The 14251-nt window shown below is 37.2% G+C and overlaps 2 protein-coding genes across 2 annotated transcripts; one reads left to right on the top strand and one right to left on the bottom strand.

The window, feature by feature from the left end:
- Positions 1-34: 34 nt before the first annotated feature.
- On the bottom strand, positions 35-9221 carry prpf4 (PRP4 pre-mRNA processing factor 4 homolog (yeast)). The gene is made up of 14 exons (XM_052093074.1): positions 9108-9221; positions 8716-8909; positions 8219-8405; positions 5747-5831; positions 5559-5638; positions 5335-5428; positions 5136-5230; positions 4871-4929; positions 4257-4380; positions 4087-4176; positions 3757-3879; positions 2547-2654; positions 2339-2457; positions 35-553 (listed from the first exon to the last, which is right to left on the bottom strand). Exons 2-14 carry the CDS (start codon positions 8873-8875, stop codon positions 360-362), a joined length of 1518 nt encoding a protein of 505 aa, XP_051949034.1. The 5' UTR covers positions 8876-8909; positions 9108-9221; the 3' UTR covers positions 35-359.
- Positions 9222-10929: 1708 nt separating this feature from the next.
- Positions 10930-12998, top strand: cdc26 (cell division cycle 26 homolog). The gene is made up of 3 exons (XM_052093217.1): positions 10930-10956; positions 11465-11570; positions 12662-12998. Exons 2-3 carry the CDS (start codon positions 11490-11492, stop codon positions 12845-12847), a joined length of 267 nt encoding a protein of 88 aa, XP_051949177.1. The 5' UTR covers positions 10930-10956; positions 11465-11489; the 3' UTR covers positions 12848-12998.
- The last annotated feature ends 1253 nt before the right edge of the window (positions 12999-14251 follow it).

The raw sequence follows: 14251 nt of genomic DNA, 5'->3' as shown, positions 1-14251 counted from the left end.
ATAGCATCTGCTTTTTCAAACAACCAAATCAACAGAGAACATGATATTGTGTTCATGTTTTTAATAGAATCAAATTATTAAAGACAAAAGGACAATGTGTCTGCATGAAAATTGAGTTCAAAAGATCTTTTGTGTTGTGCCCACGTACTTTAAATAATTAAACAAAGTAACATCGAATCCATTATTTTGTTTTTAAATGACAATTCAGACAGCTCTAGCTTTATAGATCCTATATGTTGGTGAAAATGTATATGGTATTCAAGTACAGAATCATTAAAAACAAAAGACAGCACTGTCACAATCAGACTATCTTGCCTTTTACACACTCTCTCTCACACAGAATATGAACAATCTTCATCTCATTCTGACATCCAGAGTTTGAAGGTTCGGTCATAGGAGCAGGTTGCAATCAGCTGTCCGTCAGGTGAGAGGTCAAGCCCCATAACTTTCCCCTCATGCCCTGCCAAAGTCTTCAGAGGAGACCAGCCAGGATGAGTCCACACTTTGACGGTGTTGTCATACGCACCGCTGAGCAAGTAATGCCCATCCGTAGCTAGAAGGTAGAAAGTCTGTTAATACTGACTCTCAAAGTTCATTTACAATGTTAATATCACAAAAATGTAACCAACTTCAGGAAACACGATAAAAAGATAGCACCAGAAAATGAAAATCATTTACTCCAGTGATTCTCAAACCTGTCCTGGAGGTCCTTCAACACTACACATTTTGGAAGTTTCCTCAAACATTCCTGATTCCACTCATCAGCTCGTTAAAGGAGACTCCAAGACTTAAATTGGAAAAGGGTGAGATGGAAAATGTGCAGTGCTGGGGGCCTCCAGGACTGGTTTGAGGACCACTGATTTGCTCAAATTTACTTGTACAACTTTCTTCCATGGAACACAAAAAAGGTGTTAGGTTGAATGTTTATGCTGCTCTTTTCCAAAAAATTAAGGTAGACTGTGACCAGGAGCCGTCAAGCTCCAAAGTGAAAGAGAAAAAAATTAAACATGTAAATCTGACACCTCAAGATGTAAAGCACAATGACTTGTAATATGATAAGAAATGCCACTGGTCTCATGTCTCATGACAACGCGCTGGATTGTTTTGAAACATGCACGAGCGCAAGATCTAAAAACTACGGCTGAGAAGAACGATTTATCGACGTTTCCTTCTGATCTTCAAACAAAGCTATCACATGGCTTCAGAAGAATATTTTGCTCAAGTCATTTGGACTACTTTTATGGTGCTTTTTGGGTCTGTTTACACTCAGCTTTGGTTTTATGAAAATAAATGAACTTGGACATTATGCAAAATTTCTCCTTTTATGTTCCATGGAAGACAGAAAGTTATATGGTTTTTGAATGTTGTGAAGAAATGAGAACAGAAAAGTAACTTCTGGGGTAAGAATCCCTTTAAGAATGCAATCACTGAATTAAAGCTGAAGTGTGAAATTTTTTTTTTCTATGTTATATTTTTTCCTTCTCTATCCCTCTGGCTTAATATGCAGATACAAGCAAGTAAACCAATCGTAGGTTGATTTTTCCAAAAAGTGTAAACACTGTGGCACTTTCAAAATATGAAAGAGCTTTCAGACCAGCCAAACATTACATTGACTCAACCAATGGTGCAAGTTTGGTATGTTTTCAAGTTTGGGACTAACTTTTTGTTCATCCAATGAAAGACCGAGAAAGTATTCAGGAAAGCGGTTTGAAAACGATATTTGTGTCTCAATCAGCTCCCTAGTTCAGTAGTTAGGGCACTGATTAGTCATCACTGCTAGGGATGTCAAAATCACAATACCATTCTAGAGCACTGAAACTTTCACTCCCTAAAAATTCCCAGAATGCGCCTTTGCACGCTATGTTCCCTTAATGGAAATGTCGTCATGTCTTTTGAAGTTTGTCAAGTTGTTAGAGGACGAAGTGTAAATATACGACGTCGAAGCCTTATTTTCTCTTTAAAAGATAATTATCTTTTATTCAGAAAATTAATATAAGGGGAACAATCTTTTAAATATTAGAGCTGTTAGAAAAACATAAAAAAATACACTTTCATACATTCATTTCTTTATTTGTCCTTTTATCTTTCATAATAACACTGTACGTTTCATTTATACAGCAATTGTCATCGTGTCATAACGGTCCCAATTCTCACTCAGGATCAGTACCCTTGCTAGTGCCCAAATTCATGTTATACTGATTCACAACATAGGGAGCTGATTAAGGCACACCGATTGTTTTTTTTTGTACTTCCAATATCTGAAGCAAAAATGCCACACTTCAGCTTCAAGACTCTGACTTGACAAATCCATTGCCATTCTCTAGAGTTAAACACCTACGTTGAAACTTCACAGAAGACACCAGGTTCTGATGGGCGGGGATTGTATACATGCACCTCCTCTGCCGCAGGTCCCACACTTTACAGGTGTTATCTCCACTGCCTGTTGCCAAGTGAAAACTACACAGGAAAGATTTCAAGGTTAAAATATCAAAGAAAGATCTAATGAGGGGGAAGTAAATATTTATGTGCCCTTTATTTCTTTTTACCCGTTTGGTGAGAAGTTGATGCTGTAAATCTCTTTCAGATGGCCCTCCAGGAACATGACACAACGACCAGTCCGCAGGTCCCAGACACGGGCAAAGGAATCCAGACCGCTGTATATGGAGCAATAATGAATAACATCTTAATAAGCCCCAATATGAGAGCTTATTGGAAATTCAGTTTAGTGATTTTATAGCATGACTTTTACGACTGTTCCCCCTTCGAAGTGCCCTATGAAGGCACCATTTATGCCATTTGGAATGCAGGAATGATGTGGGCATGATGAAATACCCTTCTTAATCTACGACCACACTTAAAATAAGGTATGCACGTATACGCCCTAGCTTACCCTAATACCTTAGAGTATACAAGCACTTTAGGGCTTAAGACAATTTTATACATTTACAAAATAAGCCATTTATGATCATTATTTATTGCAAGAAATATATTTTTGTCAGTCTTTCACACTTTAATTTTTCCCCTATAAATTTTCCCACACTGGCCATAAAATATTTATGAATAAATGAACCTAAAATAATTATGTAGTTTCAAGATATTAATACAAAATCTATAATGATCAAATGACTTTAAAATATAAAAACGGAATCACTCCACAATATACTGCAGATATATCAGAAAAGTGTGAATGCCACCCAAACCCCTTATTATTAGGATTTGCTGGCAGAGATGCCGTGAACACAGTATTTGACTTGAAGTTAAAAGAAAAAGCACACTAGCACACCAAATTTGTCTTTATTGTGTCTTATGCTGCTAGAAAGAACAAATAAGTATTTTAGTGCATACCATCTACTAATTTTCCAATTGCTCACATTTTTATTATTCGATAGTGTATTAATGTCTTACAGTATTAAATTATATTTAGTAATTTAAATGATTAACGTATTGACGTTGACTACTACACCTCTGGAGTCGCGAGTTCAAACCCTGCTGAGTGACTCCAGCCAGGTCTCCTAAGCAACCAAATTGGCCCGGTTGCTAGAGAGGGTATAATCACATGGGCTAACCTCCTCATGGTTCTCACTCAATGGGGCACGTGGTAATTTGTGCGTGGATCGCAGAGGGTAGCATGAGCATCGCTATTTAAGACACTCTAATTGACTTTTAAGTGCATGAAAGTAACCATTTAGATGCAGTGCAATGCCTATTCCTTTACAACACAGTGGAGTGCCTCAGGGTCCAGTTTTAGGCCCTTACCCAGTTCCTGCAAGTGAGCCGTCAGGGTGGAAGTGCAGGTCATGAACACCTTTACTGTGACCCTCCTGATGCAGAATCTCTTCTTGGACATCAAGATCCCAGAGTCGCCATGAATTATCATAGCTCAAAGAGAAACAACACAGAACTTTAGACATGACAAATTTTGTTAAGATTCAATTATTGATTTGAGCTTTTATTTTTTTTAAAGATATGATTTCAGGTTTTCCTTTTCCTCTCAATTTTTTTTGTATTTAAAAGATTGAATTTCTAGATTTTTGTGGTCCCTTATAAAATAAAAATATATATAGAGATACATATATATATTCATACCAAGTTGTGCCCAAAAAACGCCCAGATGGGTGCCAGGCGACCCGAGCCACCCTCATAGAGTGCCCTTCAATGTCTGCTACTGGCTCATCACTACAGACGAAAGAACACATGAACGTTGATTATATTGTCTGTCTCAATTTCTGAAGTAAAACAGTCTTACCAATACACACCTGTCTAAACTCCACAGCTTAACAGATCCATCAACAGAACAGGAGGCCATGCTGACATCTGATTCCTCCAGTGTCAGTGTGGCTTGAGGGTGAAAGCTAATCGCTCCTACATTGGTACTGTGACCTGAAGATAAAGAGGTCACCTTCAATTTAAGTCCAGTGTTATTAATTTTTTTAATAAAAAGATTACCAGTAAGCAAAAAATGGACAACCATTTGACAAGACTTCCAAAATAAATAATAAAGAAAACACGCTGAGTGACTCCAGCCAGGACTCCTAAGCAACCAAATTGGGAGGGTAGATTAACATTGTGTAACCTCCTCGTGAGTCGCTATAATGTGGTTCGTTCTCAGTGGGGCGCATGGTGAGTGGCGTGTGAATGCCACAGTGGATGCCGTGAAGCCTCCACACACGGTATGTCTCCGTGGCAACGCGCTCAACGAGCCATGTAATAAGATGCGCGAGTTGACGTCTCATATGCGGAGGCAGCTGAGATTCATCCTCTGTCACCCAGATTGAGGCGAATCACTACATGACCACAAGGTCTTAAATGCACATTGGGCATGCCAAATTGGGAGAAAAAGAAGAAAAAAATAATTTTTGCTTATATTTACCCCTTAATGTGCGAACAAGTGTGCAATCTGGGACTTTCCACAATTTACACAAGCCACTCCTATAACAGATACAAAAAATAAGCAATAGTACAATGAGATTAAATATTATGAGAAACGTTAATGAAAAAACAAATTATGAATCTATGTACATATACACACATATATATTCTAATAGAATTGATTAATTTACAGTAATATATAATAGACATTTCTAAAAAACAAAAACACAATGGCAGAATAAAACAAGCAATAAAATAAAACATACCAAGATGCAGTCACCAGCAGTTTAGAGTTAGGACTAAACTGGCAGTAGGATATTGGACGATCATCACCAATCTGACTGCAGAAGTTATTTAGATTCTAAATACAAAAAAGTATCATCATAATCTCAAAACAAATATATAATATCAGGAGAAATAAATTACAACACAACATAAAATCATTGGCTAAGCATGCTGTCCTACCCGAAGAGTTTTGTGAAGCTCTTGCTGTCGAACTGTTCGTGTCGATTCTGGAATCTCTCTATGGGCCCTCGCAGCATCTAACCTTTGCACTGCTCTGGGGACACCAAAGATGATTTTAATATACTCACATAACAGACATTTTGTTAGCTACATTTTATATAAATAATTAGGTATAACAGGTATTTTTATTATTATTTAACATTTAGTAAACTAGTTGTGTATACCTGGGCAGTGAATATTTTGCCAACCAAAGGCGTGCCTCTTTTAGAGAGGAAGGTCCTTCATGGTACCACGTCTGCTGATACTGCACAACACATGCCAAACAATCACTTTCCACGTGTCATTCAGATCCACTGGCGTCTATGAATAAATTGTTAAAAACTGGAAGAGTACAGTTGAAACATGTTCTTACCTCATCTTGACTGCGTTTTGCTTTTTCATCTTTCTTTGATTTCTTCAAAGCGTCAGGACCAATCACTGAAAGAACATTCCTCAATCTGAGAAGGAAAAGAAAATAAACCAGTGAATCGTAAAAAAAAAATCTGTCAATAACTAAATGAGCATTTAACACTGCCAATAAAAAATTGTCTACGTATATCTAAGTATAGGCCATATTTTGTTCAAGATTTTCCTATGCATTATATCTAACCGGCATGTACACTTGAGTATTGTTTCAGGCGCTTTGGCTTTGTTAGACAGGGAGCTCAAATCTAAGTTCAGCATATCTGACTAAAATCCGTTTAGTTGTTTGTGGTCTAAACAGCAAAAAATGCATTAGTGAACTTTCCCCAATATAGTGCTTTTTTATGGAAATTTATATGGATTTCCCGATTTGATTCCAATTCACAAGCTCTCGATTCAATATTGATTAATATGGGTATATTTCAGTAATTATGTCCCTTTTGCGTGTATAAAGAAATTATCTCCCAGCTAATGCTGTTAATTATACAGGGGACCTTCTAACTAGGTACATTGTGAAAATATTAATTTCACAAATTATATTTGATAAGCTTTTCATCATTGGTCAAATTTTAGCTTTAAAAATACACAAATCCATGCATTCAATCAATAAATATGATAATATATTGCATATATTTTTTGTTACATGTTTAATGACATTACATTTACAGGTATTTACAATGATTTGTTGAACATGTGTTAAAACCTGCACTGTCTCTTTAAGAAAGACGGCATTTCTGTAAACAGAGTCTTTAAATGAGCGCATGTTAACGAGAGAGGACTCGAATGGCTGTATCTCATCTGCCCTATGTGTGATCACAATTAAATGTTTCTTTTTTGTTGTTTTGATCAACAACTGACTGTAGAGAACAGAACGGATATTAAAAGAGACATTATTCAATGACAAATGGGTCACGTGGATCTCTTCTTTGGAGACACATTACACGGAAGAACTTTTACTCTCAACACGCTGTGAAAGAATCTCAGTGCTAAACTTATCTTAATCACTGGTAAGTGAAATGTAAACATTTACCAGCTAGTGGCTAAATCATAGACATTGTCAGTCACATAGAGCAAAATCTGATCTAATATGTGAGTGATTTACTTGCATTGTAGAGAGTTGCGTGTAAAGTACAAAAAAACGAACTTGGGATTTAATAATTGATAGAGATCCTCCAAATTAAGATGGCGTGCATCAGAAAATCAATCATTTTACCCAGTCCTGATTTTATCATTAACAGCATGTTAAACAAAACATTTAAGGCAAATTACATGTTGCTTAAATGGTCTTCTGTCTAAAGCCTAGTGGACACTAGGGCTTTCAATTGAGCAGAGAAACTACATTTGAAAGTTTACCTTAAATATTTTCAAAATTCAAATAATATTTGAATTTTAAAGTCAGCTGATTTTTAAATTGACATTGTTTCCTTAGTCCACAAGAGAGTGCAATAATTAAATAAACCTTTCAGCAGTTATATTATTGCATAGAACATTCCTATCCTGACTGTTAGAAAATGAGCATTTCATTTTCAACTAATGTGCATAAAATAAAAAGTTTTAGGAATATTCTAAATCTGCCCATATTCTCAAATGTTAAGTCAAAAGTAAAATGAGGGTGGGGGGGGCACTTTAATAGACAGTTCACATTGTGTTTACACTTGCACCGATACCTAATCCAGACTCAAGCTTCTTGAGACACCTGCTTTGTTAAACAGTATTTGTTGTGCTGTGTCTAGCCTTTTTAAGCGCAAAAATGTGAGCGATCTTAAGTAATCGTCAGTTGGTGGCACACATCCAAAATTCGAATGCATAGTTTAAGCATTCGAATGTGTAGAGAACAGTTCCGAGTGGATTTATAGGGAAATAAGTGTACGATAGGGATTTTTTATTTATTTATTTTTAAATGCATGAACAATAAGGATACAGAAATGAGCAGCACACACATTAGAAGCTCAGTTACAGGTACTGCACTAAAATAACTCTTAAACATCTTTGAGAATATTAAGAGAAACTGCTCCAGTTTTAAGTTCTTTATCATCTTTTACATTGTTGTGCTTCATTACCATTAGGTAAAACACAGATGTAATGACTGATTTCTGTCCTCACGAAATCAGAGACTCTCCTCGAAATCTCTCCTTGAACACAAGTGGTCAAAAAAAGACAACCAGGTGCAATGTACATTTGTGATCGGATCACACAAAACTCAACTAATTCGGGGGCGAATGGCCATGTAGTTGATGCACTACAGTCTTGAAGTGATCGCACCAGCACGAAGAAAAACCAGACTGTGAGTAGTAGGACGCCGACTGCAATTCGTGTAGTGTATGCTTGGCTTAAGTGGGCAGTTTTTGGCCAAAATTAGCTTTAAAATGAACTACAATTTATGCCGAAAGTCAAAAGGCTTTGAGAATAAGTGGCCACTCACCTCTCCCGTCTCTCGGCAGGCCCCTCCCCAAACAGCGTGATTGGCTCACCAAGAGCTCGGAGGCAGGCCTTCACTTCAGCATCATCAGTGGAGACAGTGATTTGTCTGGCTCTCTTTCTGCGCTCAAACTCTGCCAGAACTTCAGCCTGTCGCTCACTCACACGTTCCTCCATCTCCATTGACTCACCTGAGGAAAGACACAAATCACACAACTCAGACAGCAAACAAACCTTATTTACTGCCACAGATGACCTCTCAGAAAAATATTTGTTAGTATATAACAGCTGTATTCAGTCATGTGTGTACAGGTTTTATTAGGATGATGATGATATGACTTTGTTTTTGTGAGTGTACATCACTTTTAGCAGTAGGCCTACTGTCTTTTTAAACGTAGTACATAATATAATTTATCTTTGCATGTAGGGGAAATGAGGGAGGAAAGAAAATACTCAGTGAACATTTAAGTTTCTCTGCTTTGAAGAGTCATGGAAACCTACCACTGGAGATATTAATATTCCCAGCTTCAATTCCAGCTTTAACAGCATCTCTGACACTGGATGTCCCATCACGGCTGAGACGCTCCTTCTCCTTTTCTTCAAGACTTCCATAGAAGATCCTGGACTTTTTCACAACTGGGGCATCGTCTTCGTCGGACATCTTTGCAACTAATTGTTCAGCAATCAAGCAGTATCTGATGTAAAAATAAGAAAGACATTATCATTGAGGCACCATATCATACTTGACTTACAAATCACGTACGAACATCAAACTTACAGATGAACAACCTACAATGGCATCACCGTGCCACTGTGAAGTAAACCTAATTATTCAAAACTAATAGAACTGCATGCGTCATAATCACATTTAGCCCATGCAACGGTTTACTCACCCCTTAATTTCTTTCAAATGTAGACTGGGTTTGTTTCCAAACAAAACGCTTGTTTTATGAAAGCTAATGTGCACTACAAACACGTCCACACGACGCGGGCTGCACGGCGCACAATATGTCGTAATATCCGCCGATTTTACGCGCTCTCTCGAATAAACAGTGCGATCTAGTGGCTGAAATGAGGTGAAAATAGCCGATGGGAGAAATTGTCATGTTCTAGGAACCACATTGTATTTGAAGTGTTGCTGGATGAGTTATTCATTAATGTAATTAAGTTTATTTAACTCAGAAATGCAAGTGTAAATTGCTTGCTATGCCATGTTTCGCATTTGTAAGTCGCTTTGGATAAAAAGCGTCTGCTAAATATGTGGCTCTCAACATTTTTGTCTCCAAGGCCACCCATTGCCAGAGAAAATATTCGGAGGCAAACCATGTAGGCTATTAGATATTTATATTAAGATATTTCCTTAAAACTTGTGATTCCAGAAATGTCTAGAACTGTATATTCTTAAAAAAAAAAAAAAAAAAAGCAAGATGTTGATTTTTTTTTTACATTTATTTTTTTTATTTTTTTTTATTTTTATTTTTTTTGTAGTAGTATTTTCAGTAAGTTGAATTGTAATAATTAAATACAAATGCTAATACTCAATCACGTTTTAAGAGATCTTGAGGCCCCCCTGGAAGTGTGCTGAGGCCCCCTAGAGGTTGAGAACCACTGTGCTAAATTACTAAATGTAAAAGTGTATGAAGACAAAGCCTGATGTTTCCGTTTAAAACATTTTTTATTTTAATTATTTGTAAACATTTTCCATCCTGAAGATGTAAGAAAAGTAAACAAGCCTGTAAATTTGCCAAAATTATACAAGAACTTACATTGTTAGAAGACTAATAAAAAGATCCCTCTTTGTTTTGTTCTATTTTTTTCTTCTATCAGTTTTGTTAAAGCGATATTTCACCCAAAAATGAAAATGAAAATTCTCTCATCATGCCATCCCAGATGTGTGACTTTCTTTCTTCTCCAGAACACAAATTAAGATTTTTGGAATAACATCTCAAATCTGTTGGTCCATACAATGCAAGTGAATGGTTACCAGAACTGTAAAACTCCAAAAGCACATAGAGGCAGCATAAAATTAATCCTTAAGATTCCAGTTGTTCATACTTTAATAAGGTGAAAGTGGATATTTGAATATTAATCTGTCTCTCACCCAAAGTGATTGCATCGCTTCAGAAAACCAACTGGAGTCATATGGATTACTTTTATGCTGACTTTATGTGCTTTTTGGAGCTTCAAAGGTTGTGTCGCCATTGACTTGCATTGTGAGGACCAACAGAGCTGAGATATTCTTCTAAAAATCTTCCTTTGTGTTCTGGAGAAGAAAGGAAGTCACACATCTGGGATGGCAGATGAGTAAATGATGAGAGAATTTTTATTTTTTGTCAACTATTAATACCTTTGTATTGAGGTATTAATGTTGACATTTTATGTTTAAATGTATGTGCCTTGCTTTACTGTCTATTCATTCACATCTGAATTGCTTTTATAAATGTATATTTCTATTTGTTATATAGTTTAAAAAGTACTGTCTCACCATTTAATTGGATTTAAAATGACCCATTTAATGTAACTTTCATTTAAAAAAAGACACTGATGTCACATTAACATGTGTTCTGTTGTTCTGAAAAACCATTATAATTTGTATTAATATATTTATTATCCATGGAAATATCATATTCATAAACCCCCACTTTATTCAATCAGGGCGCTTCGGAATTTTCGGTGTGCTTTCAACTACATTTCCCACAATTCCACTCTAAACTTCCTGTGGAGGACAAGCGTGTGTTCACGGTAAGTGGTATGATATGAATGAGTAAAAGGTATTTCAGCCCTGAATTGTTGTCATTCATCTGCCTTGTTGAATAAAGTATCGTTTGTTCGTCTTTATGTTTCATTATCCCGTTGTCTGTGAACGGTTCAAAACACTGAGTTCACAGTTACTGGATTAACCTTAGCATTTAGCTTCGAAACAATAACGTGTGTTCTGCTGCAGAAGTTGTTCATTACATTGACACTGTTAAACATCAATTTAATCAATACAGGTATTAATACAGGTATCAATAAAATAGTGACATAAATAGGTGCTGTGGACCAAATATATTAAGATTGCAAATGCTGGCTCCCAGTTTAGCCACTCTATGGTTTCAGTTGGTTTAAGCGTCACGTTTAAACGCCTTATGAAGTGCATAACATTTGTCCAACACATAATTATGAGAACAAGTCAGCATTTTAACATCAACATTATTGCGCTTCAATAACTCGATATCAGCTGTTCAGCATCTGCTTAATGCGTTTCCAGGCAACGAGACGCAGGTGCTGTGAAGATGCTGCGCAGGAAACCCACTCGCCTCGAGCTCAAGCTGGATGACACGGAGGAGTTTGAAAGCGTAAAAAAAGAACTAGAGGTAAACCCACTTGCTTATAGTACTTTATTTAATGGGTGTCAGTTGAGTTTATTTGGTATGAGCTGGTTGTCATCCAAACTAAGTTGCAGTACATGAATTGCTGGAACCCTGAAACATCATATAGTATAAAGGATAGTTCAACCAAAAATGAAAATAGTGTCACTCACCCTCATGTTGTTCCAAACCCAGGTTATTTTTTTTCCATGGAACACAAAAGGAAAAGAATGATAGCCTCAGTCACCATTTACATTCATTCCTTTTTTCCATTCAATGAAAGTGAATGATGACTGAAGCAGTCATTCTGCCTAACATCTTTTGTAGGGATTTCCCAATATCGATACTGGTTTTGAAAATACCATCTGATGTACTTCTGTCATTGTGGAAACATTAAGCACACAAACTAACATCACGTTATGTTTTAATGTGATTATTAAACGGCAAAGGCTGCAATTTAATGAGGTAAATATATAGTTTGTACATGCTGTGCACTTCAAAGTGAATCTATCTTGTTTTATGAATGTAAATGTGAAGCCGGCTGCTCATACCAAAGATCTTTAAAACACCATCATGAGCATGGCATGCTCTGTTTGTAGCAGATGACAGCAAGCAGAGTGCTAATTCACTATGAAGCGTGCAGCACATACAGACTACATATTTATTTCATTAAATAGCTGCCTGTTGCAATTTAATATTCACATTGGGTCACATAGCAAACTGCTTCCCGGAGCTGTCACAGAAATGGAAAGGGCTTCATGCCAAAATTAAATCTATATTTAAGTTGATTTGAGTTTGAGTTAATTTATTTAGACATCATTTTAAAGTCTAAATGAAATAAGCTATTGAATATGCAATTCAGACAAAATAAAACAAAAAACAGGTATTGGTATAGTGTTCCACAAAAGAAAAAGGTTAAATGCATTTGGAACAACTTGAGGGTGAGTAAATGGTGACAGAGGTAAAAAAAAAATTTGGGTGAAGTATGCCTTTAAAAAAGAGAATACATGTGATGTGAAATGCAACATAGAATTAACTGTCAAATAGAGATTGATATTGTCATCTTAATTTCAGCATTACTTTCCATGTCATTTCAGAGTCGAAAGAAACAGAGGGATGAGTTGGATGTAGTTGGTGTTGCCACATCTAGCGAGATGAGTGGAGCATCAGGTGGAGCTACAGACGGGAAAACCAGAGTGCAGATGATCCACGAGCGGATTGGATACAAACCTCACCCGAAGCCTAACACATTACCATCACTTTTTGGGAACCTTCAGTTTTGACAGTCTGCAAACCTGAAAATGGACTATGAGGTCTACTTTGTTATTTCAGTTGCAAACACACACACACATTGTTTTGATGTGTGTTAAGGTTGTTTGTGATAAAAAAAAAGACTTATTTTTCTACCAAGTAAATAAAATCTTACTAGTAGAATGGGGGAACATGAATCTTTTCACTTTACTGAATGATAGAAAAAGAAGACAGGGAAAAACGCTTAGGTGAGCCGAACAAATATAAGGATGGATGGGACCTGTAAGGAATTTTACGATTCCAGTTCTGATTCAAATTCCTTTTAATTATTTTATTTCTGAATGATTGTGGTGAGTCTTTCATTGGGGAATCGCACTACACCGGTCGCGCTGTTGATTCAAAAGAACCAGTTTATAAGAGTCATTCGTTGGGGAATCGCACTACACCGGTCGTGCTGTTGATTCAAAAGAACCAGCTTATAAGAGTCATTCGTTGGGAAATCGCACTACACCGGTCGCTCTGTAGATTCAAAAGAACCAGCTTATAAGAGTCATTCCTTGGGAAATCGCACTACACCGGTCGCGCTGTTGATTCAAAAGAACCAGTTTATAAGAGTCATTCGTTGGGAAATCGCACTACACCGGTCGCGCTGTTGATTCAAAAGAACCAGTTTATAAGAGTCATTCGTTGGGAAATCGCACTACACCGGTCGCGCTGTTGATTCAAAAGAACCAGTTTATAAGAGTCATTCGCTTGGGAAATCGCGACTACACCGGTCGCGCTGTTGATTCAAAAGAACCAGTTTATAAGAGTCATTCGTTGGGGAAATCGCGACTACACCGGTCGCGCTGTTGATTCAAAAGAACCAGCTTATAAGAGTCATTCGTTGGGAAATCGCACTACACCGGTCGCTCTGTAGATTCAAAAGAACCAGCTTATAAGAGTCATTCGTTGGGAAATCGCACTACACCGGTCGCGCTGTTGATTCAAAAGAACCAGTTTATAAGAGTCATTCCTTGGGGAATCGCACTACACCGGTCGCTCTGTAGATTCAAAAGAACCAGCTTATAAGAGTCATTCGTTGGGAAATCGCACTACACCGGTCGCTCTGTAGATTCAAAAGAACCAGCTTATAAGAGTCATTCGTTGGGAAATCGCACTACACCGGTCGCTCTGTAGATTCAAAAGAACCAGTTTATAAGAGTCATTCCTTGGGAAATCGCACTACACCGGTCGCGCTGTTGATTCAAAAGAACCAGTTTATAAGAGTCATTCGTTGGGAAATCGCAATACACCGGTCGCGCTGTTGATTCAAAAGAACCAGCTTATAAGAGTCATTCGTTGGGGAAACGCACTACACCGGTCGCGCTGTTGATTCAAAAGAACCAGCTTATAAGAGTCATTCGTTGGGAAATTGCAGTACACCGGTCGCACGG

The sequence above is a fragment of the Xyrauchen texanus genome, chromosome 3 (genome assembly GCF_025860055.1).
Source record: "Xyrauchen texanus isolate HMW12.3.18 chromosome 3, RBS_HiC_50CHRs, whole genome shotgun sequence".
Classification (NCBI taxonomy): domain Eukaryota; kingdom Metazoa; phylum Chordata; class Actinopteri; order Cypriniformes; family Catostomidae; genus Xyrauchen; species Xyrauchen texanus.
The sequence above is the reverse complement of the archived record's forward strand: the minus strand, read 5'-3'. Positions and strand labels throughout refer to the sequence as shown.

What these genes read in the sequence shown, in the direction of transcription:
- prpf4 (XM_052093074.1), bottom strand. Translation starts at nt 8,875, where the DNA reads ATGTCCGACGAAGACGATGCCCCAGTTGTGAAAAAGTCCAGGATCTTC. An exon ending in CCTGCCGAGAGACGGGAGAG is followed by an intron (nt 5,832 to 8,218) that starts GTGAGTGGCCAC and finishes TTTCCTTCTCAG; the next exon opens with ATTGAGGAATGTTCTTTCAG. An exon ending in AGCTTCACAAAACTCTTCGG is followed by an intron (nt 5,231 to 5,334) that starts GTAGGACAGCAT and finishes TTTTGTATTTAG; the next exon opens with AATCTAAATAACTTCTGCAG.
- cdc26 (XM_052093217.1), top strand. Translation starts at nt 11,490, where the DNA reads ATGCTGCGCAGGAAACCCACTCGCCTCGAGCTCAAGCTGGATGACACG. An exon ending in GCGTAAAAAAAGAACTAGAG is followed by an intron (nt 11,571 to 12,661) that starts GTAAACCCACTT and finishes ATGTCATTTCAG; the next exon opens with AGTCGAAAGAAACAGAGGGA.